The sequence below is a fragment of the Thermobia domestica genome, chromosome 13 (genome assembly GCF_964235325.1).
Source record: "Thermobia domestica chromosome 13, izTheDome1.hap1.1, whole genome shotgun sequence".
Taxonomy (NCBI): domain Eukaryota; kingdom Metazoa; phylum Arthropoda; class Insecta; order Zygentoma; family Lepismatidae; genus Thermobia; species Thermobia domestica.
Window position 1 is genome coordinate 179839678 of NC_137466.1, and position 27353 is coordinate 179867030.

General features: G+C 37.0%; 1 protein-coding gene across 5 annotated transcripts in view; it reads left to right on the top strand.

The window, feature by feature from the left end:
* LOC145668820 (uncharacterized protein CG7065-like) overlaps positions 1–27353 on the top strand; it is a 68714-nt gene that overhangs the window by 34556 nt on the left and 6805 nt on the right. For all 5 annotated transcript variants that reach the window (XM_081736992.1, XM_081736996.1, XM_081736993.1 and 2 more), the window contains 6 exons: positions 995–1111; positions 3920–4059; positions 8921–9129; positions 12288–12400; positions 17605–17692; positions 26113–26174. In XM_081736992.1, coding sequence (XP_081593118.1) covers positions 995–1111; positions 3920–4059; positions 8921–9129; positions 12288–12400; positions 17605–17692; positions 26113–26174 — 729 coding nt within the window. The remainder of the gene's footprint in view (positions 1–994; positions 1112–3919; positions 4060–8920; positions 9130–12287; positions 12401–17604; positions 17693–26112; positions 26175–27353) is intronic.

A 27353-nucleotide genomic window follows, 5' to 3' on the forward strand; every position in this document is an offset into this window, starting at 1 on the left:
AGTTCACTCCCACCAAACCATCACTGAGGCAGGACGATGTGCCCTCTGAACCCTTGGAATTGCCTCAGCAGCTGCAGTAGATGACGTGGCATCACACGGTCATTTTGGGCGTTGTAGGCCTGCTCAATTGTGAACACCTTTTCGGCAGTGAACATAATCTTTCTGTGCAGATTGTTGGTGTAACGCCACAACAGTCTCTTTTACTTAAGGACCCTCTGCGAAATTAATGTTTGGGTCAGAAAGTGACCGGTCCGCCTCTTATACGCCTGTAGATGTAGGTCACTTCTGAGCACACGAGACATGGAATTTTTGCTGATGTTCATCTCAGCAGCTATCACACTTTGTGTTCGAACAGAATTTCTTCGAATTCTTGCTGCGACTGCTTTCTGGACCTGCGGGGTTCGTACAGTTCATTGCGCAGTCAGTTGCCGTTCCAGTCTTGGTGTATCGCTGTATGGCGCGATACACGCATGTCTTGCTGATTTGTAGGGGTTTCAAGAGGTTGAAAATCTCACCTGCTGTCTTCCCGACCTTGTGTAGTGCAATTATTGCTACACGATTTTCGTAATCGCCCCACTCCATCAGAACTCAGTACAATATCAACGTATGTCATGAGCAGTCAAACACACATTACATCTATCTTCCGCTTTATACACAGATGGCAGCACTGTGCCACTCCGGATGCCTACAGCGTCACTCCAAACTTTGTGACAGTATTTATGATATAACTAGGTATAACTTATAATGGGTTTCTTTGCATTAGGGGTGCACGGTGGCTCAGTGGTAGAGCGCTAAGAACTGGTACGTGGGGTCCCTAGTGCGATTCCCTGCCAGTTAGTTTGTGGTGGACAACATCGTGTCCGTGAGTTTTCGGGTTACTTTCGTTTTCTCCCACATTCAATTTCATTTCATTACAGCATTAGGAACTACGGTATTACATTCTTAATTCGATAAAATAGATGGTCTAGTTTAGTATTTAATTTTTTCTTTGCAGACGCTGTGCCAGAGTTAGCTCCAGGAGAACCTGTTCCCCCAGGTTTTGAAGATGTTGTAAAGCAAGTAACACGCATCCAAGATGTACTTGACAAATACAAAGAGGGTCCTTTAATAGGTAAGCACATTTGCATTCACTTAAACATAAATTATAGGAAAGTACAGGATGTTCAATGTAAAAGTAACTCGCTTTCATGCACCTGAAACACTCAAAATATGAAAACCTGATAACTGTATATTACTGATTCTAGATTATGCAGAAATTCTCGCCTATACACTTCTGTGCACAGTATAAAGTGTTTTGGTACACAGCTGCCATTACGAACACATCTGTATAGTGAATGGCATTGTGGATGTTTTCCTTTAGTTCATCAAACGTTTTGATGTGACTTACACTCCGCTGGATTAAATTTAGAGAAAATGTATTTTTTGTGTGGAACCTAATATAAAATTCTGCTTTTTGTCTTTGCATGTCAAATTTTGGACTTATATCTAATATACTCTATTACAATATTGATCATTTCATTATTCTGAAAATTCCTGATAATATATAAAAAATGTATCCAGAAGTATCGGTACCGGTACACTCATGTCCAAAATTATTGTCGCATATCTAAAACTGTCTTCTTGTAAGAATATAGTTTGATAATGATTTTGCAGGATACTTTTAATACTGATACTATGTGTAGAATCGAGAAATGTATATTTGTAGTAAATGTCATAGGAAAAGAATTATAAATATGAAAATTATAATGAGTAAAATAAAATGTTGCTAAATGGACAAGAAAATTTTATTTTCGTTGTAATGTTCTTATTTACTGATCTTTCAACATGAAATTTGCCACGTACATTTCTTTGCCGATTATACACATACTAACATTTTAAGAAATACCGGGGAAATTCGTTATCAAATTATATTCTTACAAGAAGACAGTTATAGATATGCGACAATAATTTTGGACATGAGTGTACATCCCTAGGGATCATTTTTAATACTATTCAATTAAACTAATTTTTCTCATGGGTTGCTGGTCTGATATGAAACCATTTTGAGAACTGAGAACTCAAATAAAACGAAGTCGAAAAACAAAAAGCACCTTTTTATATATATAAAATGATCAAATTAGCTTATCTTATTTTGTATTTTTAGACCAAAATTTTGCACCTAAAATTCCTATCTCTAGTCGTGAATTAAACAGTGTGTCTAGTAATCCCTCTGAAATCAGGATGAGCAACCACATGAGATAAGTCATATGTTTTCCTTTCTAAGTTTCCTGGACTCACGAAGACTTACACAATCCTACTTCAAATGAAATCATCATCATTATAGCTTCGAAATATTTCACAATATTAATAAAACAAACCTGGCCAAAGGACCTAATATAATATATATTAATAAAATTTGTGTAACAGTTTCGCCTTCATCAGACATGTTAAGGAAGACCAATCCAAGAATAAGAACTTAAATATTTAAGTGCGAAATGGATTTTTTTTTTTTTTTTTAAGTATTAAAAGAGGAGATGATACATATTCTTAGAATGCTAAATTGATTGAAAAAAACCCTCGCTCTCTCTTACCGTTTTTGGTCTATGGTGATCAGTATTAAAACCGGAAGTTGTGGGTTTGTATCACTTCCGGTTTTAGTAGAAAGAGAAAGACGGAGATGAAATGTTGTCTTGAGACTCTTAATCGATTACAGAAAATCTTTCAAGCTGTCTGTTGTTGTTCTGCTTTATAGTGATCAACGTAAAAACCGGAAATGGTTTATTTCTACCTCTTCCGAATTGAATATCGCCTCCATGTGAAGTACTCTCTCTATTCCTAATTTTGACACGTACATCCTGGCCAAACTCGATTATGGTATATCAAGTTGTTCTTGAGATTTTTTAACTCCGAGGTGGACAGACAGGGTAAATATATATAAATGAGTTTTGGTAAACCAAACTTTTTAAATCTTATTTCAAACGATTCAGCCGTTTTCTTGTGATGCCACCACAAGCAGGATCCCTGTATCTTATTTATACAGATACTAGTAAAAGGGACTCGAAGGTACGGCTTCTCTAGGAAGCGATGTGTACGTATCATGTATCCAGGGGATTTAATAGGATCCTTAGGTTAATAAAATGGAACCAAGCAAGGTATCGACATACCACTGTTCTTGTAAATTATTTCAAATGCTACAAGTTCTAGTAGACACAATAATGATAGAATAAGTAAAATTTGGTGTTGGACTGGCGAGGGCTAATCTCCGATTTGCCTGGGGCTGTTCTACCAATTAGCTAATAACCATGATTAGTGTTCCTGAGTTTTGGTGCTTACTCTCTGAAACACCTCCTGACTGAGGCAATTGGTAAAAGTAAATTTTCAATTTAGAAACCATCGGCATACTATATATATATACACACAGTTATCATTATTTCAACATTAAATACCAAAAGCACAGAACAAAGGAGAAATAAACATAATTTGGACGCTGTTATTATTACAAATTACCAGGAAATACTGGCCAATAGTGGCGGAATAAAGCACTAAAAGCACATACTAGTCGTTTCACTGCAAATCAGTTGATAGAACAACTGCCCAAAGAAGGAAATCGAGGTCCAAGTGTCCGCCAGTCAAGCATTAAGATATTGTTAATATTGTTTTGTTCACTCATATGTTTATAAAAGGAATTACACTCTTGTCAGTCATGTGTGGAGATATTGAAGTAATAAAATCCACTTAACAATTTAGATGTGTTGTTATGGTTTATATTAATATATGTTCTTTTATTAAATTTGTGACTTAAGCAACGTAAAAATACTCGTAGACATTGACAGTTACGAATTATTCATACATATATTATATAATATTGAGAAATTCTAGGTATTACTAGCTAGAAATACTTATAGCAAACACCTGCTCTAAATATTTCTATTCCATTAAGGTTTGGAGTACTTGGTGGAAGTAATTCAAGATTACGACGATAAGGAGCCTATGTATGTTTGTTTGATGTGTAACAAGAAAGCTGATCCACGAATAGTTATTTCTCACCTCGTATGCTACCAGCACAGACTCAACTACATCGTAAGTTTATCTCATTTAAAAGTAATTTTATTTAATTCTGATAGAATTTTAAAATAACTACTATTGAAAGTCGCATCCACTGTTCGTTACAATTTCTTAAGATGAAGTCTTTGTTAGACTAGTTTTCTTGTTATATAAAAATAGATACATTAACTCCAATCCGTGATATAAAAGAAATAATTCGATTCTCTGTAATGTGAAAGAATCAGATTTTTTTTTAGTTTTTGAAATCAGTACTTTGTTACGTAACATACATAGTGACCGAAAAGTAGGTATACAGATATACAGTATGTACGGCTATGAAATAATAGGAAATTAAAGATGCTAAGTAATTCAACATTAAATTCAGTGAGCCGTATTCGAAGTCATTAATACATGAGATTAGCGCCATACTACGGCTTAACTAACGATTGAACCGTGCGGTAGTCAAATCTTTAGTATGCCGCTGACCACAAGTAAGAACGACTCTGAAGATGTTTAACCCTGTTTTTATCGTTTAAGTGTTCTGAATGTCTTCCATCTACGTTATAACATGTATCCAGCCTACGTTTGACACAATTGCAGTTTGCATCAATGTCCATAAATGTTTCTTCTGTAAACTCATTCATTTCGTTTACTGTTTGGAGGCCTCAAGAAAACAAGTCTGTTGGTGAAAGGTCAGGTTAACATGGTAGCCAATTAATGCTGCCTCGTCAGCTAATCCAATGCTGTGGAAAGACGTCAAAGTAGTTTCTAACCACCAACGCCTAATAAGAAATTACACCATCTTGTAGGAAATACAATTTCTTGAAGTTTGCCCTGGTTTTGAACTATGGCTCTACCACTTCGCGCAGTACATTTAGATAATAGTTATCATCAACAATTCCATCAAAGCAAACTGGTCCTACAACACCTTGACTGAGATTGTACCCAATACTGTGAGGCTTGGCGCATTTATTTGCGTTTGGACAATCAAATAGAAATTTTTGTCAGCCGAATAATTACAGTTATATTTCTTCAAATACCTCGCAAGTTGAAACAGGTTTCATGTGACCAGAAGTGAGTTTCCTTGTTCAGAGATTTGATTACTCATGATTTCACAGGATTAGAATCGCCTGAGTGAGTTATCCTCCAGAGTTATGAGAGTTGTGTGTGTGGCAGTTTTGGGCTTCAAAGTATTTTTTTCCGTAAACATTGCAGTGATGTTCTTGGGAAGGTTACATCGATCAAACTTTTTGGAGTACCATAATTTTACTTATTTTCGTTTTGTCATAGATGTTTCAGGACTTCCACATTTGCGTGAATTCGCTATTGAATTCCTTGGTTCAAACTGTGGTTTTGATACGATATATGCAAGATGTGGGTGAATATGAAACACTTTTGCCTGTGGCTCTGGGCATTTTCAGTTTTCCAATACTGCTTCAAAATCCGCTTTCTTTGTTCTTCATTTAAGTTTTCTGGCAAAATAATTTACAATATCTATAAAGAAAATAATAATAATAACACAGAGTGTACTCTATAGTTATTTTTGGGCCACCCAGTATATTTAATCATCTTCATCTTGTTTCACTCGATGACTCCTTATTGTGTATCGAGGTATTTGTAGTATAATGATATATTAATTACCGGAGTAGGTAATAATGATGGGATATTAAGGTTTCTTTCTTCTTAAATACACTATCAGCCCTTAAGGATTCTATCTTATCTAATTTTATTATTATTATTGTGTACAGTGTCCCTGCATAGCGTAGTCGCTAACGCTCTGACCTTTGGTGCGAGCGGTCCCGGGTTCGATTCCCTGTGGTGACACTCGATCGGAAAAGTGTAAAAGCTTTTTCAGGCGAGCTATCTTGAGTTAGGTTTTCTGAATTTTCCTCATTCATACCAGGCAAATGCCAAGATCGTACCTACCATAATGGTCCCAGGTTACTTCCTTTTCGAGATTTTGGGAGTCAAAAAAGGGGAGAGGGGTTCTGTTTATATTAATAGCACATCCCAAACGCTGCATATGAGTTTCGTTGTATATGCATTTGAACGGCCTTTCCATTACCTTTCAAACAAACAAACAAACAAAAAAAAAAAAAAAAAAAAAAAAAACGACTGAAATATCTTTCATAGTTCCTGAGAAACAGCCGCTTATAATTTTTGGCGCCAAAACTTGTGACAAAATAGACCTCGAACTTTGAAGCAGCCTAAGTCGGCCCAACATTTTTTTCTGCAAAACAAAAAAATATGTATCTCATAATTTTGTATCTAGAACACTATATTTCAGTATGATGGATATCTGTGACATCACCCTGACAGATTTTCTAAAAATCTGCCTGAATTGAAATGGACAGGCCCATTTCGATATGCTGTTTCCTCTTACATTTTGTTGTAACTCTGATAATAGAATTACCGTATGTCAGGGGACTTTTGAGATACCCTGTATATAATATAATATAATATATAATATATAGATATAGTATAAGCAATTAATTTCTTGAGTTTTGCGTAAAGAGTTGGGTCACTTTTCGAGCTGGAATTACAGAATTCCATGTTATATGTTATTTATAAACCATGCATTTGTGTCAGTGATGATAAATTGTTAACTATATTTAAATTTCTTACCTTTTAAGTGCTACAAAATTGTTCATACGTTATCAATTACGAGCGCTAAGCGGTCACACTTCCTCTGAGTGTTTGAGTGATCTTTTTAGAAGAGAGACTACTTGTTGACAAGGAACAATTTCAGTAGTTTGTTATACATACGCTACATGTTTCATATAGCTTTCTTTTTATATTATAATATGTGATAACAACGATTTTTTTTTTTTTTTGTTGTTGTCGTCGTCAAAGAAAACAAATAAGTTCATGTATAGTTTCACTGTAATTACGAACTAAAAGTACACAGTTATAAAGTAACAGTACTAACATATTGAAATAATTAGATTTGTTGAAAGCGTTGGAACTACTTGTTATTTTTCAACTGCTTTCGAAAGCAACTGAGAGGAAACTTTGGTGTGACTGTACAAATTAGTTTTTTTTTTTTTTTTTTTTTTTTTTTTTAATGTTGAAGACTAAAAAGAACAACTAAAATAGCATGTAATCATGTATGTGAATTATTGCTAATAAAATTTATTAAGAAAGTGCAACTGTTAACATAAAACGTCATCACTGAAAAAGTGGATTTATTTGAATCTTTTTTTTTTTTTTTTTCATCAGAGCAAAAAGTCCTGTTAAGCATACAAAATAAATATAAACGAAGACGGATTATTAGTTTGTATATTTACTTCAAATTTTTCCCTATTGGTTTTGGGTGCACTGTAAGGAAATTTTAAAATAACCCTTAACGCTTTAAACGAGGAGATCTAGTTGTTTTAATGTGTTAGCAGCGTTGCCGTTCATTGTGAATTTTTAGTATATTACAATTATAAATTAATTTAAGCGTTTTCTTTGTGAATATATAAAATTTATTCGCTGGTAGAACATAGAATAAAGAAATACGATACAAAGGGTACTAGAAAAGTTTTTACAATACGACGCAACCATGTGTCGCAGGAGTGTGCTTTTTGGTGCATGGCGACACATATTCATATTTGTACAGTAACCGCTGCGTCAAGTCAATGGCCTATTATTTATCGGAAAGAAACATTACCACTGTTAGGAAAATGTTTGATGAAGACAGATACGAGTGACCTACCAGCAGATTAAGGATACCTTAGACCTAAATGAACCAGCAATTCGTTCAATTCTGCGTACCATTTTCACGTGAAGAAAATTTCCTGTCTCACGGTGCAGGGATATGCGGAAAAATGTTTGATAAGGGACAGTCTCGATATGTGAACATCACTATGACAGATGACGAGACTTGGTTGCACTATTGTGATGTGCCGACCAAGACTTAGAACAAAGTTCGGGTCTTTGATGATGAGGATACACCTGTAGTTGTCAGAAAATCCCGATTAGTAAAGAAAAAAAAATGATAGCTGTATTTTTCAGATCGAGTGGAATTTTGGAACGTGTTATTTTGGACACACAAAAGACAGGCACAGCTAAGTGGTACAGTGAACAGTGACTGCCTAAAGACATAGCATCTATGAAAAACCTACGACCAAATTCAAGAATGGACACCTTGTTCCTCCATCATCAGTGCTCCAGCTCACCGCGCGAAAGCCTGCGCCGAACATTTGATCACTACAAAACTGAAACTTCTTGAGCATTATCCTTTCAAACTAGACCTTGCTCCCTGCGACTTTGCACTGTTCCCATATGTGAAAATAAAGCTGAGATGGATGCTGTTTTCCAGCAATGAGGATCTTCTGAGGGCTTGGGACGAGTGTGCCTTACTCCATAGTGAAACTCGGCAGACCTGATTTAACGATTAGTTTCGGAGGATAAAGAGGTGAATTGAATGTGGTAGGAAATTATTTTGAAATACATAAATAAATAAATAAAACTGTATTGCAAAACTTTCCTAGTACCCTTTGTACAAGTAGTATAGTGTATGTGTAGTAACTTCTTGTTCCATGTTGACAATATGGCTTTGAATAGTAACGTTGACTACATCTGAAATAAATGTGTTCCATCAATTTTAATTATCGTTTATTGTATTTCAGTAAGTAAGTGGTTAATTTGAGTCATTTCTGTGCGGTATAGAAAAACAGTGTGTCTTTTTCTTTCTTTCTTTTTTTTAAAAACAAACTGAGAAGTGTAGCATTCTGAATTACTGGTGATGGATAACATCCAAAGATGAGGTACGAAATTTAAATACAGTAAATGTTCTATGCCCTTTGTTTCTAATGCTAATTATAATGTTGAAATCAGGCTGGTATTGTAATTTTGTTAATATTAATTTTAAAACTTTATTTGCATATGCTTTGTTATTTTGTACTTTTTATAGGCACGATTTTTTCCAAGCTGCTACAGGGCTTTAAATGACTTACCAAAAACAAAAGATTCAAAGAAGGGTTTAACAGAGATAGTGTTACGACTTGCTAGAAAGATTGAGGAGAAATTTGGGCGACTTCAGCCCAACTCCGCTGATGGTTCAAGCTTCGAAAATGATAGAGAACAGATATTGGCACAAATTGAAAGAGAACCACATTTCCAGTAAGTACAAATGGTATTTGCGCTAAGATCATTTATCAATATGATGGTATTGAAATCGAGAATTTAAGTCGGTGATAATATAATTTCTCATTGCTTTATATAACAAATCAATAATCTTACGTAAGAAATCCAAGCTGTGATCTGGTTCCGTAGATTTTTCGTTATCACTATGTGTTAGAGCTTAGTAGATATGAAAAATCAAACAGCGGCGATAGTAAAAGATGCAAATCCACTGTTTTCAAATTCCTGGTGTAGAACGATGTGTATTATATTGTTTGGGAGATTTTTTTTTTTTTTTTTCACAAAGATAATTAATTATCTTTTAATGTTTGTGTGTCGTGCTCAACGCTGGTCATGAATACATCATAGTAGCAACTTAGGTAGTTGTGAGAGAACAGGGACTGACACAACACTGAACTTTTGGCCGAATTGAATAAACACAATGATACGGATATTTTTAACACAGATTTCCATGTTCTCCGAGGACAGATATTTGTGAACAATCACCTCCTTTATTTCAAGGACTAATCAGTCTTCTTCTGCTGGCCGAATTGCTGCCAGAAGACGACTGATTAGTCTCTGAACAACACTTGACCAATTGCTTTTAATGCGTCAAAAACCTTATTAACCACAACAACTCACCCAAAACAATTTTTCGTTTAACATGTAAATTTGAAATATGTAATTTTCTGACGGAATGCCATTTAAAAACATTAAAGTTGGAAACACTGTTAATGTGATGGCATTGCAGAGTATGGCGAACAACTCCCCCTGTCGATATTTGCATCATAAGTTTCAACGTTTCTTATTTATTAATTGAAGAATGACGAAAGCGTTTCAATGTAAATGGCCCACCCTGTATGTGATTTGTTTATGATATATCCCAATAGTTTTTATATTGTGTTAAAGAATGCTCAATAAAGATGAAAGTTACTCAATTTCATAATTCCAGTTTGTTTTAAGCCTGGTCTAGTAGCAATCGTAATTTAATGAATTTACCGCGTCCCACACATGGGACCGAGGTGAGTTCTACACAAACAATTAGTGGATCCTTTAGTTTTTATCTCAATTTTTTCGGATCTCTTCGTCAACACAGAAGGGGGGTTCAGAGGGGCTAAAGGGTAAAAAAGATATTTCTTGACCAAAAATCCCACTTTCGCAATTATTGCTCCGCTCGGGTATATGATAGGGACATTGAGTGATACTTTCTGACAGCCTATTCGATTCTGAACAAAACGACGTAAGAATCATCATTGTACAATAATTAGGGACGTGTCAGGGATTTTTTTTTTTTTTTTTTACATAATATCCTTTTTGTTACTACTGTAATTTGGAGCGCTGTGCGCGCTTTTCTCACATGGGAAAATATTTTTCCCGCCCTTAGTATTGAAGACAGGAGATTAGTACTTGTCACAAGTAATTAGTACTACAAGTACTATTTTTGCAAGTGATTTCCAGATCTGTGTTTATCCAGGGCTGTGCCAGAGGGCCCGAAAATGGGGAAAAAAGGGATTGTTTACAATATACAAGCTTCCTAATATTTTAATTCTAAGAACTTGCAGGAATATTAGTATTAATAGATAGTACATAAAAAAAAATCGTTGAAGATGCGTACAAAATTTCACAAATTTCTGGTAGTTCGGAATTGATTTTTCAACAAGTTTTCAATTAATGATATTCTTCTCTTATAGTATAGTTCTTAAGTGAGAGGGTACATAAAAATAAATTTAGCATAAGTGTTAAAGAAGTTACTGATAAAGATAGCAGAGATTACTGAAATTATTTAAAGATAATTTACTTTCAATACGAATACAAAATTAGTACCATTCGTATTTACAAATATTAGCAAAAATACGCGAACTACTTTCACTGAGGACACAAAACGCTGTAATTGTATATACATCTGAAGGTATATATACAACTAAAGCAATATTACAGTACGCGATGAACGCAGAACCATAAGTTTCTCTTGAATGTATTTTACTAATGTTTTCTTTCTTTCTTTTTATTTTTTTTAAACTATGAATTCCCACAACAGTGACACGAAAAGCGCTTAAGTAAGATTATGAACTGAGGGAGAATTGAAATTGAGCAATATTTTGGATATTACATTTAAATAAATACCGTGTTTACTCGCTTAATAGTCGCACTTTTTGTAGCAATTTTTTAACGCGAAAATCCAACTGCGACTATTACGCGAGGAAAGGTGCCATTCAACTATAGCTACGATCAAAATAATTTCAAATTTTGATACTGTGTCAACATAAAAAGTAAAATATAGCCTACATACGTAAAATATTAACTTGTAAAAAATAAACTCGTAACTTACCAATTCGTAGGAGACAAAACTGTCTTCTTGGCATTGGCACAAAAGAATGATATATTTACATAATCTGGAAACACATGAATAACAACTATGTAACACCACAAAGAAGAAACATACGCACAAGAAATGTCAGAGCAGTCCATATATGCGAAAGGCACGATTCACAATTCATCCGAAGTTTCACTTTGTCATATCTGCGTCAGACGAATCTGGGTAATTCTTCTACAGAACATCATCTTCACTTCCGTCCAAAGCGTGAGATATGATGGTCTTAAAGCCTTTTGACACGGTGGCACATGTTATCAAAGGCCAACTTTGTACTATCCACTTGCATAAAAAAAGTTCTTTTGCTCGGACTCGCGCAAGAAAAAAAAAAATTCAAAGAAAGTCTTATTCACAGACAAAATACCGTAGACTGCGACTTCTGTGCGGGGAAATTTTTTGGGCTAATGTTTTCATTACAGACTTAAGGTGCGACTACTACGCGAGAAAACACGGTAATTAAAAACTTCGCAATAATAATTCGTTGGTGTCAGTAATATGCTATTTTAATTTTATCACCTTTGGTGACAAAAAGCCGTTATAAATCTACGAAGTATCAGTGAAATCGATGTAAGTTAAATGAAGTACGGATGTGAAACACTAAAAACTGTTTCAATGAATAGAAAACATTTTTTTTTTCTATATTCACTTTGATAATGTCAGAAAAAATATGGATAAAGTAATGCCTTATATAATAGAGTAGAACTTTATTTCTGTTCATATCTTGATGACTTTTTTTCCCCCACTCTTCATGACTCTTTCTCATGTTGCCTTGCCCTTTGCTTTGTAGCGAACCATCTGATGAGGACTTTACAACAATTGTGGATCCGAAAGTTTTGTGTGAAGTATTATTGGAGAAGAAAGAAGAGGAACCTAAAAAGGAGGCGCAGCCTTCTATTAAAGGTTTGTTTCCGATTGTTTTTGTTCTACCATCTCACTTGTATCGTTTAGTTAGGAAAACCGAAGACAAAGAGAAAGAGAGAGAAGTAATTCGAGTTTGTAGATTAATGTAAACTACATTGTAATCTATAAAAGCTTCGGTATCTTGAAAACGTAAAATTATTTAATATATATATCTTGTACTGTTTATTTGGTAGAGACAGTAACAGTCCGGGATTACACCCTTCACCAAATTTATTGTATAAAAAGATTACTTTTTACAAAGAGAATTATATCAGGGTCTTTCCTTATTACAAGGTCCGCGGTTGTTCAGTGGTAGAGCGTTCACCTCTGGTGCTTGGGGTCCTGGGTTCGACCCCAGCCCCCGCCAAGTGAACTTTGTGGTGGACAAACACCGTGTGCGTGGGTTTTCTCGGGGTTCTCCCGTTTCCTCCCACTTTCTTTATTCCACTATTTCATTCATTACTCATCATCACCGTCTCCTTTAGCCTAACCGGTATAACCGTGGGACGTAAAACTCAGATTTCATTTCATTTTTTTCCTTATTACAAGTACGGGTGAAGGAAGGAAATACTTTTGCACGGGAACCCTTTCTCATGGCAGCCTTCAGGGCGTCTGTAGTGACTTCAGGATACGGTGTTTTGGTAACCTCCTTAGCTCATGACATCATCTAGAGATTCAGGTTGGGAATCCCCTTAGCTCATGGCAACCTCCAGGATTTTGGGCAAGGTAATACTCCTTCGTCCAGGGAGCTCCTCCGTGGCTAAGCGGTTAGCGTACGCGCCTTTGGCGTGGGAGACCCGGGTTCGATTCCCGGCGGGAGCTCATGTGGTTCGGATTCCACGTTAATCAGTAGGTCCACGTCTCATATAGCCTCGCTGCTGAAAGGGACGCTAAACTAAAATCAACTCAACTCCTTCGTCCAGGGTGACCTCAGGAGCAGGTGTTGGTTATGCAATCAGTCCGATACTTCTGTCCTCTTCGGGTCCGTTTTTTAGAGGGGATTTCTGGGTGACTCGTTCCTCCTCGGGTGCCGTCGTGCTGGCTTTTTGTCTTCCTGTTTATTTCATGTGTATCGTCTGCTTGATGATTGTAAACAATGGCACATGTTTAGAGACACGATTTTTTGGTGACGTGAAAACGCGAAATGTGCGAAATGTATCAGTTTTGTATGAAAATGTTGTGTACCTAAAATATATAATTTTTCACTATTTGTTAAGCCATATTACGCTCGCGATTAAATACGAAATTCTGTCGAATTAGGGAAATTTGCAACAAGTCTCGATATTCCATGAAATTTACGCAAAAGTGACAAATTTTCGACACTTTTAGATTTATTCATTACCATTCTTTGGCAGTTACTAGCAACGTGATTTTTTTTTTTTTTTTTTTTTTTTTTTTTTAAAGAAAATAGACCACTATGTTTTTTTGAAATTTTACGTGCAGTTAGAAAATGAGCTCCAAACGGTATCTACTGCTGAAATGGATAGTGTGGAAGGGTGTTGCGGGATTTGTTAGATGAGCATTCAGAAATCGTTGGAAAATGTCTCCCAACTAATGTACATATCATTTTCGAATGTTGATGTGGAGAATGCTCCCTCTTCTTACAATGACATACTTATCGTCAAAAGAACCAATTTAACACCAGAAAACATTGAAACAATGCTTACGTGTTATTTGCATAAGTAAACTGTGGACACTAAAGTTATTATTTTTCTATTAATGTTCTCTCTCTGTGTGTTTACTTTTTCTTTAAGTTATACTTTTATTCAATAAGGATGCTTAGTGTTATTTTTTAAAACTCAAATATTGTTTAATATAGTCATGCTTGAGCTCATGTCATTGATGATTGATAAATGGAAATTGAGGTAAAATACAAGGTTAACTAATTGTAATTACCAAGGAAAATAGTGTTCTTACATTGAATTTTTATTCATCGAATTTATCCCACTTTACGCATATTTTTATAACGAAATTACGAATTCGTATTTACCACAAAATCATCTCTCTACACATGTTGTATGAATATAACATGTGCTCGCACTGAAAGGTGGGGGTCCTTACACCCCTACACTGAAAAAAATAAAATGATCTACAAGATTATTTTTGAAAAACACACTTATAATTCACTAAGGTGTGGTGACACAAAAACACTGATACATTGTAAAAACACAAATAATGTAAACACGGTTATAGTTATTAGACACTAAAACGGCATGAATCACTTAAAAACACTTGTATTGAAATATAGGAAAAAAACAAGAAAATGGTAGTAATACTATAGATGTATTCCGGAAGCAGGATCAAAACATTGTTATCACTTTCCTCAAAGCAGTCAGAAAGTGCTATCACTGTATTTAGTATATATACTAAATCATTGATCGTGGTTATGGTGTCCAAGTTTCTTGATGACTAAGTTCGATGTAATTTTAGTGTCATGTTTGGTAGTATCTACACTACGTGATCAAAACTATCCGGACACCTGGCTGAAAATGACTTACAAGTTCGTGGCGCCCTTCCATCGGTACTGCTGGAATTCAATATGGTGTTGGCCCACCCTTAGCCCTGATGGTAGCTTCCACTCTCGCAGGCATACTTTCAATCAGGTGTTAAAATATGTTTCAACTAATATGTGGAGTGCAGATGCACAGTAGAAGTAGAAATGGTCACATTTTAATTAAATTTTAGTAAGTAGTTGCTCAAAATACTGTTACGTGTCCTCAGTAAAGAAATAAAATCAATAGAAGTGTGATTTCTAGGTTGTCTAGCAACTTTGAAGATAAATTAAAGATTGCTCCATCATACCTTCTGGTTTGTTTTGTACTGAATGATTCCCCACTGCTGGAAAATTACATATTTTTTTTCTGTGTAACGCAAAAAATACTTTACAATGGCCAGGACAAGTAGGTGTCGTCAGTGTTGCAGTGATAAAAATATGATGTGTGCTTTGTTCGAAAGTTCTTTTGATGAAAGTATATTTTATTAGATGGAACAAATATTGAATTGGGCCTTGTTTTTAAAAATTACGAATACGATTATGCAATTTCTTGTTCTGAGGTTGAATTTGAGAATTCTGTCCATAGTGTGGAAATTATGTGAAATTTAGGGATGGAACTCGGTGGATCGACAAACCGTCAAATGTGTATCGGAGAAGAAAGAAAACGTTATAAAGAACAAGTATGGTGAGAACTGATACAGCAACAGTTTTGAGAAAAACTGGAAGCATTTCGAATATTTATTACAGATGAAATAATAGATGTGACAGGAATGAACCGTAAAGCGGTTTTCTTTAATGAAAGTGAATGGAATTAGAAACACCTTAATGATATGGGATCATGGAAAAACAGATTTCGATGAAAGTTTGGCCTATAGGTTTGCAGATAACACAAAGTGCATTAAAAAGTGTACCAGAAGAAACCAGATTGAATTGAAATGAAACGATGATGATGAGAAACGAATGAAATGGTGGAATGAAGAAAGTGGGAGGAAACGGGAAAACCTCGAAGAAACCCACGCACACGGTGTTTCTCCACCACAGAATTCACTTGGCGAGAGCAGGGTTTGAACCCGGAACCCCATGCACCAAAAGTGAACGGTCTACGACTGATCTACCGCGGCCCCAAACCAAATTGCGTTGTACTACCGATTTGTCGTACTTCCGACCCATTTATCCAGCAATAATGCCAAAAAAAAAAAAAAATGTCAATGTTTATGGATTTGATGATTTCATGTCTCGAGTCAGACAAAATTGATAAGCTGACAACAATAAAAAAATTGTTCGAAATTTTTGTGAACGTTGTAGAATTTTGATGAATCCAGGATCATACCAACTTGTTGGGTTTCGGGGACAGTGTCCCTTCAGAATTTACATGAAGGGTAAACCCGATAGGTATAGTATTAAGATAGAGCACTTTGCGACAATGCCAATTACTATATATATAAAATACAAGTGTACTTACGAAGAGGAGAGACATAATGTTAATAATAAATAATAATAATAATAATAATAAAAAGCTTTCAGTTTAACTCGTACGATTATGGCCTTTAGATTAAGAGATACGGATGAATAGTGATTAAATAAATGGTAGAATGAGGATGTAAGAGGAAATGAGAGTACCCCGAAAAAAACATGGACACAAGTTGTTCACCACTAACTTACTTGGCCGAGGATCGATTCAGAAGAGAAAAAGACCAAATGATGTATTGGCATTATAACTCAACTATAGGAGCAGTTGATACAATTAATAAAATGGCGAAGGCGTACAGTGCGCGAGAAACTACTCACCGTTGGCCCATGGTTATTCTTGGCCATCTTCTTAACATAGCAAGCATTAATTCTTAACGTTTTTTGGTGCCTAAAATTTCCGAATTTTGGTAGCAACGCCAGTGAACAAAGAAAACTATCTTTGTGAGCTGTGTAAATAACTAAGAAACCATGTGGTGAGAAGGGCATCAAATCCCATTGGTCTGCATAACGAAATAGTACATAAAGTAAAGGTAATTTTTCGACAGTTAGAATATAATCCCCAGAAACTTATATGTAATAGAAGCTCGAAAGGTATTACATATGCTAAAGAAATGAGGACAGAAAGCCAAGAAGAATGTGCAGGAAGTATAACAGGTCTGTATGTGTAGAGCACTCAAAGCGTAGGCAAATGTGAGGAATGTGTCACTGTACAGAATTATTTTTAACTGAGTCACATGAAGGCAAGAAAGACAAAATTCCAGATACGTAATATATGTAGAATGCTGTGAAACATTTTTTTATATATATATATATCTGTATAACATGGGGAATAGTTTACCATAATGTGTGGTGGGCTTTATTCTAGAAAGTCAGTAAATAAAAATGAAAAGTTCAGAAATTCTGAGTAACAGTGTATAACAAAGGTATATGTTCAGCCAAATAAAAGTATAAAAATATTGTAAATGTTCTACATTCTAAGTGAAGGAACTCCGAACTCAAAGATCGGTAACAATTTTACGGCTCCCTAACCTAACCTAATCTAACATACCTATATTATCGATTCCATACATAGGAAATAGAAAGTGTTTATTATCCGAACAAAAGGTATTGGAATAAATTTATACGCCCGTTGGGAATCCGAAGTGAAAAGATACCTTGGGTACACGAGTTCTAATAACTTTCTTACATTTGATTGACTATTTATATTGGTTATGACTAACGATCGTACTTGTTCTTTCAGAGGAAAGGAAGGCACCTGAGCCGCCATCTGTAAGGAAAGAAGTGCAAGTTGTAAATCTTGAGGATGAAGAGAATAAAAAACCGGAGAAGTACGTATATTTCTTTTGGTTTACTTTTAGGAGCATGTTAATATATTCAGTCTGTCTTATAAACGGCAAAGCAGTGATAGCTAGTTTGTAACGCGTTGTGGCCCAGAAGAAAAATAAGAACCATACTTAGGAGTAACCGTAAGAACCATTGCTTTTCCATTTTGCTTTCCCCCTTCAGGCGACAGTTCGCTGAATGTGCGTTATATATTTTCTGAATCTTTGTTCTATTCTGGATATTGTGCTTGTTTCACATGTTTAGCCCAGTTAGTAGGGCCTTAAAGCAAAGAACATGTGAAAGCAACTGTTTGAAAATGCACTTTTTCTTAAAATTAGCTTTACCTACGTTCTTACCTTACAGAATGGCCTTGTTAACCAAAAGATTGAAGAATATACGAAGTGTGGCAATTAAATAACGAGACTAGTGTCATAAGTGTGGTGTATTGCAAAGAAAGTTACAATTGACTGTGATCCCCTTCAATATACTCCCCTCTCCTATCTATACACAGCTGCATACGTGCCTTCCATTGTTCAAAGTAATGCTGTAGGTCATCAGATGTCACACTGTTCAACAACTGTGCCGTTTTTCATTATACCTCTTCTACAAACTGAAAATGTGTTCCCTTCAATGCACTTTTCACTTTTGGGAATAGATAAAAGTCACAGGGAGCCAGGTCTGGGGAATACGGAGAATGGGCGAGCACAGAAATGCGCTTGGCTGCTCAAAACTGCTTCACAGAAAGGGCATTATGGGCAGGCGCATTGTCTTGGTGGAGGATCCATGCATCGTTCTTCCACAAATCCGTTCTTCCTCTTCTTCCTTATTCTTTCCCTCAGCTTGATGAGGACTTGTTTGTAGTAGGTCTGATTCACCGTTTGCCCTAGAGGTACCCATTCAGTTATGATGATATCCCTGATATCGAAAAAAACGATGAGCATTGCCTTCACTTTCGACTTGCTCATTCGTGCCTTTTTCATTCTTGGCGATGTGGGAATCTTCCAATGCATGGATTGACGCTTAGTCTCGGGGTCATACTGGAAAATTCATGTTTCATCACATGTGATGACACGTGTTAGCAAGTCTGGTTTTGCTTTGAGTCGTTCCATGACGTCACAGCAAATGGTCTTTCGAATGTTTTTTGTTCCTGAGGTTTTTCGGGACAATTTTTGCACAAACTTTTGTCATGTTTAAATTGTTATGCAAAATTTGTCTTACTGTCTGTCAATGTTCGTCATGTCTGCGATCATCCGAATGGTCAGACGCCTGTCTTTCCGCACAAGTTCATTAATTTTTTTGAACATCTTCGTCCGTTCTTGAACTCAGAGGGCGGCCGGGTCGTTCATCATTTTCAACCTCCTCCCTACCGTCTGAAAATCGTTTGTGCCTTTCGAAAACTCGCGCACGTGACATAGCATTATCACCATACACATCTTTTAACATTGCACAACATTCCGTCGGTGTTTTGTTTAATTTCACCAGAAATTTGATGTTAATGCGCTGCTCAACTTAACTGTTCACCATGATTCCTGCACTACTGCAGAACACTCTCCTGTTCATGAAGGTGGCTGTTCATGAAGGGTGAAGATCAACAACACATCATTAGCTAACCCCCCTCCCCCCACGATCCTGCGCGACAGGAGTGGGCAGTCTCGTTATTTAATTGCCACATCTCCTATTTTCACAGTTAAAAATCAAATCTCGATTCAGGTATATCCTTAGAACTAGGTGCACTCTTCTGTTACATATAGGTGGGGTGTTTGAAAAAAAAAAAAAAAAAATATTCAGAGGCTGGATAAAAGGTACTGACCATTTGACAATTACTACTACAATGATTTTACCGATACAGAATAAAAGTCTGTTAACATATTCCAGTTAGGAGTGTTACTACTATCTACCGTCCTAAGATAATTTCCATTTAGATCTGTCCAATTATTTTCCTTCCTCATATACGATTTAAGCATATTATTTATATGATAGTCGGTGACCTATTCCTCCGAATAAGCTCTATGTATATAGAAAGAGAGAGTGGCAAAAAAATCTGATCTTTGGTCTTGTGGTCAGCGGGACATCTTGTTCGAATTCCCCTCATCGAACAATAAATGTTTGTTATTCCAACATTGTTACATACCTAGTCTTCGTAGTGTTACAGCCATGAAGGGTTATAGCTGGCCAGATGGCTTTCAGTTGGGATGAGTGGTTAGCATTAGCACAACGATTTCCACCATTGTTACTTCTAACATTCTAGATCGGAGTTCGTACCTCCGAGTTAACATAGGTTATAGTCAATATTGATGAATGTACCTCAGCCGGAAATCGAATATGGGACCACGCGTATAAAAGGTACTTGATTGGCTTTTAAAGCAAGGAGGTATTACGTATTGCCATTAAGTAGGTACAGTATTGTAAAACTGTTCATAAGTAAATGTTTTCTATTCGTGCTGGAAAATATACTTCAATTTTTTGATTCCAAGCAATGACTACAAGAGACAGACCACTTCTCTTTTCCTTTACATAGTCCTCCTCGCTGGTCTAGTTACTAGCACGCTAGCCTTTGGTGCGCTGGGCCCAGGGTTTGATTTCCGATGGAAGAGCATTCAATGCGTTACGGTGATTCAGATTCCAGAACTGTAGGTCAACGTCTCATATCACCTCGATCCAGAAAGACATTCTAAACAACAGTCCAACTAGTTTTTTTTGCTTTGTAATTTCTACTAGGGCATTGGAGAATTTTGGTCAAAATGTTCGATGGCTTTATATATATACAGTGAGTCCATAAAGTATTCGTACACCTCGTAATTTTGTAAAAATCGCGCCAGTGAAGCGCTATTTCATATGAAATGCCTGCAGAAAATAACACTGTTGCTGCAGTATGGCCCAGACAATTTATTCCATACAAAAAATCCACAACAAAAGTATAACATTTGCTAGAAAAAAATATAAAACAACAATAAACAATTTTAAGGTCCCAAACAAGTATTCGTACACCTAGCATTTCCTTGGAAGTGTGCTTGTTTTTGAACGAATCTCGGTTCGCTGGCTACGCGGGGAAGGAAAGGGTAGATGTGAATGACGATAGATGTCTCGTCACTTCGGCCACAACGGTCTTGGTGCATTCACTGAACTGCTGAGCGAGTACTACAGTCAACGCTGTCAACATGGGCCGCAAAGGAAAGGAAACGTCACTGGAGGAGCGGAGGCTCATTCTACGCCTCCACAACAAGTGCAAATCGCTGTGGGAGATATCGGAGCTAGTCGATAGGCCACGGTCAACAGTACAAAGTGTGATAGACCGTTTCTGTGTGACAAAATATGTGCGCAATAGGAGGAGGACTGGACGACCCCATCTCTCAGCGAGCAAGACAAGCGTGTCATAGTCCGCACGATCAAGGAAAACCCCCGAACTAGTGCCCCTAAAGTTGCTGCAGAGCTAGAGCGACTCGGTACCAAGGTGTGCAACGAAACAGTCCGCAAACAGCTACGGGCCGCGGGGTACAATGGACGGACTCCCCGTAGGAAGTTTTGGGGAACGAGAAGAACCGGAAGAAACGCCTCGCTTTCGCGAAGGAACACTTGGCAGACACCCCAAAGCAGTGGGAGCGCGTTATCTTCTCGGATGAAAGTAAATTTAACATTTTTGGATCAGACGGTAGCCAGAAAGTGTGGCGGCAAAAAAATGCAGAAGTTGAACCTCGCAATCTGTTGCCAACAGTGAAGTATGGTGGTGGTAGTGTGCTTGTGTGGGGGTGCATGAGTGCCGCTGGGATTGGAAACCTACACTTCATTGATGGAATCATGGACCACAAAATGTATATAGACATATTGAAACAAAATTTGGATGCTAGTGTTGCAAAACTAGGACTAGGCAAAAATTATGTATTTCAACAGGACAATGATCCCAAGCACACAGCTCAAACTACTAAGCTGTGGCTTCTGTACAATTGCCCTAAACAACTACATGCACCTCCCCAATCTCCTGACATGAACCCAGTTGAACATTTGTGGAGTTATCTTGAGAAGCAGATTAGAAAAAGAGTGATTTCTAATGCATGTGACCTGAAAAATGCTTTGGCAGAGGAGTGGGATAAAATTCCATCCTCAGTGACTGCTAAGTGTGTTAAAAACGTCCCCAAGAGGCTGCAAGCAGTTATCAAGGCCAACGGTTATCCCACCAAATATTAGAATAGTGAAAACGGCTGTGATAGTGATGATATGTGGGAAAAAAACCTGACAGTACGAATACTTGTTTGTGATCTTAAAAATGATTTATTTTTGTTTTGTAATTTTTTCTACCAGAAATTTTATTTTTGTTGTGGATGTTTTGTATGGAATAAATTGTCTGGGCCATAGTGTTATTTTCTGCAGGCGTTTCATATGAAATAGCGCTTCACTGGCGCGATCTTTACAAAATTACGAGGTGTACGAATACTTTATGGACTCGCTGTATATTGTGTGTGTGTGTGTGTGTGTGATTGATTGCCGTATTGGTCAATGTTACTATGTTGAAGAATATTTTTACGTGTAGATTTTCTGGGATGCATATTTAACAGAAAAAAAAAATGGCCTGGCATCTTATACTTCTATATTTCTGTTCAAACTTCATACTGTTCTTCGATACTTAGGCTCGCACTGGAGCCATGGACGCGTAAACTCCTACCACAAACTGGAAGGAATTATTGAGACGACATGTAGTTTTTGGTGCTGCAATAAAGAAGGAACTCGAGTATTCAAAAAGCACTAAAAACAATTTGTAGTACGCCTATTTACTTTTAAGGTGTGAAAATTCATAAAAACATCAAATTCAGTATAAATAAAGAAGCCAACAACGGAATAAATTTTCTAGACATTCACATACAACTCAAAAATAACAAATTTTGCACGTCCGTATGCAAAATTTCCTCGCAAATGTTTGTCCATAAAGATTCAGTACATTCCCATCTCATCAAGGCCAATATTTGGAAGGACTTTTTGAGGACATTCAGATACACACAGAAGGAAAGAAGGATCTCCGAAATCATATTCATAAATTATACATTCTAGAAAAACTAATTTGATTACTGCACACTCAATTTTATATATATATTAATCGGTGTGGGAATACATCAGTTCAGTCAGGAAGGCTTACAACACTATCCATGGCTTTGGATTGGATATTGTAACAAACATTATATGATGAAGGATATGTTAGATACCCGTAATCGTAACACATTATAGTTTAAAATATAATGTGTGTTGAAGCTTTGGTCAGTGTTCCTTTTGTTACAGTAAGGCTAAAATGGACAAGTGGGTTTCAATCCACTTTAGTCGGGACTTTCGGACAAAATTTTAAAAAATCGATACTCTTCTGGAATAAACTTCAGTGAAATCTGGAACAAGTTTTGAAAATTCACTTTCGGAATATAAAAAATTGTTGCAGAGATAAATTGTCATTACCTGACATTTACTCCTCGTCTTGTTCATGGAGTAAGGTCTACAAAGGAATGATAAAAAAGAAGTTTCTCGACAAGGGTAAAGGAACACGTCAGGGATGCTAGAAGAGAGGAACTTCCCAAAATCTTTCAAGGCACTTGAGCAAGAATCGGGATATATATGACATCAACAGAATTGGCATGCTAGACTTCTGTTCTAGTAGCGTTGAAAGGAATATATTTGAATCGTTTTTCATTAATACAAAGAATGCAAATCTTAATGTAGAGGACGAAAATTTAGATCACCGATGGAATTACATAATAAAGAACTAAATAGAAGACCAATTTAGAACATAATATAATTTTATTCTTCATTTGTAATATGTAAAATTATGTTACTTAATTTGTAAAGAGCCTGTATATCATCCTCTGGCAGTGCATATAATGAAAGATGTTAGTAAGACAGAATCTCCTACGAATTCTGTTTCACACCTTAAAAATGAATGGACAAAGTTCAGACGTTGAAGTGTTAAAAAAAAAATTTAGTTCTTTTTGAATACTCGGAGTGTTTTCTTTATTACAGGACCAAATATATGTTGTCTCAGTAATTTGTTCCAGTTTGGCGGTAGGTGAGTTCTAGTCCATGGTTCTAGCGCGGGCCGAAATATCGAAGAATAGTAACAAAGTTCTAACAGAGATATAGTAACAAAGATTTAAGATGAGTCTTCTCTGTGTCGAGGGTTTTTTATTTTTATTTTATTTTTTATTTTTTTTTATTTTTTTTTTTTCATAGAACAAGCACGAGTATAGACTTCAATCATTACAGCAGTTGAGAAACTAGGAGAGTCCCGTGGCTAATAGTGTAAGCCAAAAACTATTTTCGGTGCAAGGGAGATGGGATCCTGTTTTTTTTTTTTTTTTTAAAGTTTCATATTTATCAGTATAAGTCTTGACTACTTTCACGTGAGGTCCAAAATGTTGTACATGTACTTGAGGGATTAGATCTGGGTCCCACTCAACGAAGTAGAATGCTAAATATGTAAGCACGGGATAACTCAGTAGTTAGTGGAACTCATTACCTTCAAAGTAAAAGTACAAACAACAAGTAGAAAAAATAACCTTTTATAAATGTTGAGTGTGTGTAATTTATAGGTATTTTTTCTTTTTTAAAAAAAATATGATACTAAAATCAAGAATCTAATGCTTTTTAAAGAATTTTAAAGATGTGTAATGTGCAACTTGATTGTTCTTTCCTCTCGTTATGGAACAACAGTTTGTGTGTAACAAAAATCTCTTATTTATTCTAAAAGACTCATTGATAGAATGTTTACCTGTGTCAGGTAAACTTACGGCGGACAACATTGTGTCTGTGGGTTTTCTTGGGAGTACTCTTGTTTTCTCCCACATTGTCACGTCAACCAGTTCTTCCGTCATCATTCACTTGCCTTAATCAACCTCCCTTAGCCTAAAAGGTATAATCGTGGAACGTTAAACTGAAAGATTTAATTTCATTTTTTTCTTACTTATTCTACTCCTTTTGTATGCGAGACATACAGATGGTGATCAGAAAAATGGAAACACCTGTAGTTGGCAACACATCAGATGTATGGGTTGGCAGTGGTGTCGTGGCGCCCGCAGCGCCGGACCGCTGGTGGTGGTGTGCTAGGTCGGTCTCCATACTACGTCAGGCGCAGTGGAACAGCAGTGTACACTGGCTGCAGTAGACGGAAGTAGTGTAAAATGGGAGACCTCTCAGATTTTCACAGAGGGCAAATTGTTGGTGCGCGGTTATGTGGAGTGAGTGTGACGGCAGTGGCTACTGTGTTAGGTGTGTCGCGTGGGACAGTGTCGAAGGTGATGACGGCCTACACAACACACGGGAAAACCACATCGGGGAAGCGGAACAGTGGGCGGAAGAAAATCATGAGTGACAGGTCACTCCGGGTATTAAAGCGCATTGTCACGCAGAACCTCGTGCCACTGCGGAGCAAGTGACGGAGGAACTCAATCAGCACCTCCCCCACCCTGTTTCGACAATCACAGTCCGCCGCGAATTACATGACATGAACTTACGGGGTCGTGTTGCACGGGCCAAACCGCTCATCAGGGACCATAACGCTTTCGCACGCCGCAAATGGTGCCGCGACCATGCAACTTGGACCGTTGAGGACTGGAAACGTGTGATATGGTCGGATGAGTCATCCTTCACCCTATTCCCAACCACGGGCCGTGTTTATGTGTGGAGAACGCGCAAAGAATCTTATAATCTGCAGTGTCTCCACCCAACTGTGAAACATGGCGGCGGCTCGGTGATGCTGTGGGCCGCCATATCATGGTTTTCATTGGGTACTGTGGTCACACTTAGTGGACGAATCACTGCCAACGATTGTGTCGCAATTTTAGGAGACCACTTGCATCCTATGGTCCGGATGTTGTTCCCGGACAATGACGCCATCTTCCAGGATGATGATGCACCCATTCACACAGCTGGCGTTGTTGCAGCGTGGTTTGAGGAACATCGGGATGAAGTTCAACACCTCCCCTGGCCCTCCCAATCCCCAGATCTCAACATAATTGAACATCTGTGGTCCGTCTTGGAAACACGACTCCGGCGACGATTTCCACCTCCATCCTCTCTCTCAGAAGTGGCCGATGCCCTGCACGAGGAATGGTGTAAAATTCCACTTGCTACCATTCACGACCTCTATGCCTACATCCTACGTCGCATCAAGGCTGTTCTGAAGGCGAAAGGTGGCCCGACATCATATTAATCTGGTAAGTCGCAATTTCGTTCAGGTGTTTCCATTTTTGATCACCATCTGTAGTACTGCTGCAGGCTTTGAACCTGCAAACCTACGAATCTAGTCATGAGACTGGGTGACGGCGGAAGAGGTAAGGGCAGTAAATGCTTTCAAATGTTTCCTTTGCTTCCTAGTTAGTAGGAGATAAATAGTAATGGAATAATAATTTATAGAATTTATAGATTTTCACAATATATTTTTTTAAATTTCTTTTAGCAAAATTAATGAAGCATCGACTGACAAGCCAAAAGGATCCTCGTTGGAATCCAAGGAACCAGGTAAGAAATACTTATTACATACTGGAATATCATTATGTTGTAATATACTTTTAGTCAAAGTAAACATTCTGCTTCTGCTGCGAAATAAATTAGAAAGTATATATATATTTCTGGGCTTTTCGATATCAATGTCCATCACGTCATGAGGATGACGTCCCTCGGCGATCACTCTGTCCGAGGAAGTAGGAAAGAAAGGAAGCGGCCTGCATGTTAAGGACCGTCCCGGCATTTGCCTAATTTGAATGAGAAAAACTCAGAAGAAATCTCACTCAGGATGGCTGGCATGAACAAGCTTTTACACTTTTTCGACCAAGTGTCTCCACCAGGAATGGAACGCGGGACTACTCGCACTAAATGTGTTAGCGATATCAATTTTAAAGTTTTTAATGTTCTTTCTTGTCTTTTTAAGAAAAAAATATAAATAGCAAGAAACCGTTGTACTATTTGAGAGTTGTGTGTAACTCGATGGATTACTTAAGTTGTCTTTGGTGTGTATGATCTTGGTCTATTCGGTGTAGAATTTCGTTATTTTCCTGTAGACACAATCGTAATATCGCAAATAAGTAGTTAATTCGTAAGACTAATATATATAAATGTAGATTGACGAGAAGGTCCGGGAAAGAATATAGAAAATAAGCTTTGAAAAAAAAAGAAGTATAGAGTTCATGAATTGACCGCAATCACTTCCTAATTGCTCTTTTGCTGGGCTGATTTTCAGTCAATGAGCTAACAGCAAGACAATACACACTGTGGTAGTTGTTGCACTTCCACTGATTGAGTTCTAGTGGGTTATTTGCAATGCTCATAGAAAATTTTCTGTTATGCTTACAAGCTCGTTCTGTACACATCATTGAATTGGGCTTTTGTCTATTAATACGAATTGTTCGGAAATCCTCGCGCAGAAATTCACGATATAGAAACATTACTTTTACTCAGTGTGCAATATAAGTTATTGATATGGGGTAGGGGCAGATAGAATGAAGCCCAGCGGGACATCAGAGGTCTGAAGGTGCAATAAGTCATAATGAGACAGTGATACCGCTACTCCTTATCCCCAAAAGAAACACATACATGATTATCTGACAACATTAATAAAACAAGAAATTGATTAAATCAATCAACTTACAACAATAAGTAAATTAACTTGATATTTCCTGAGATATCCGCATCCAACTTGTC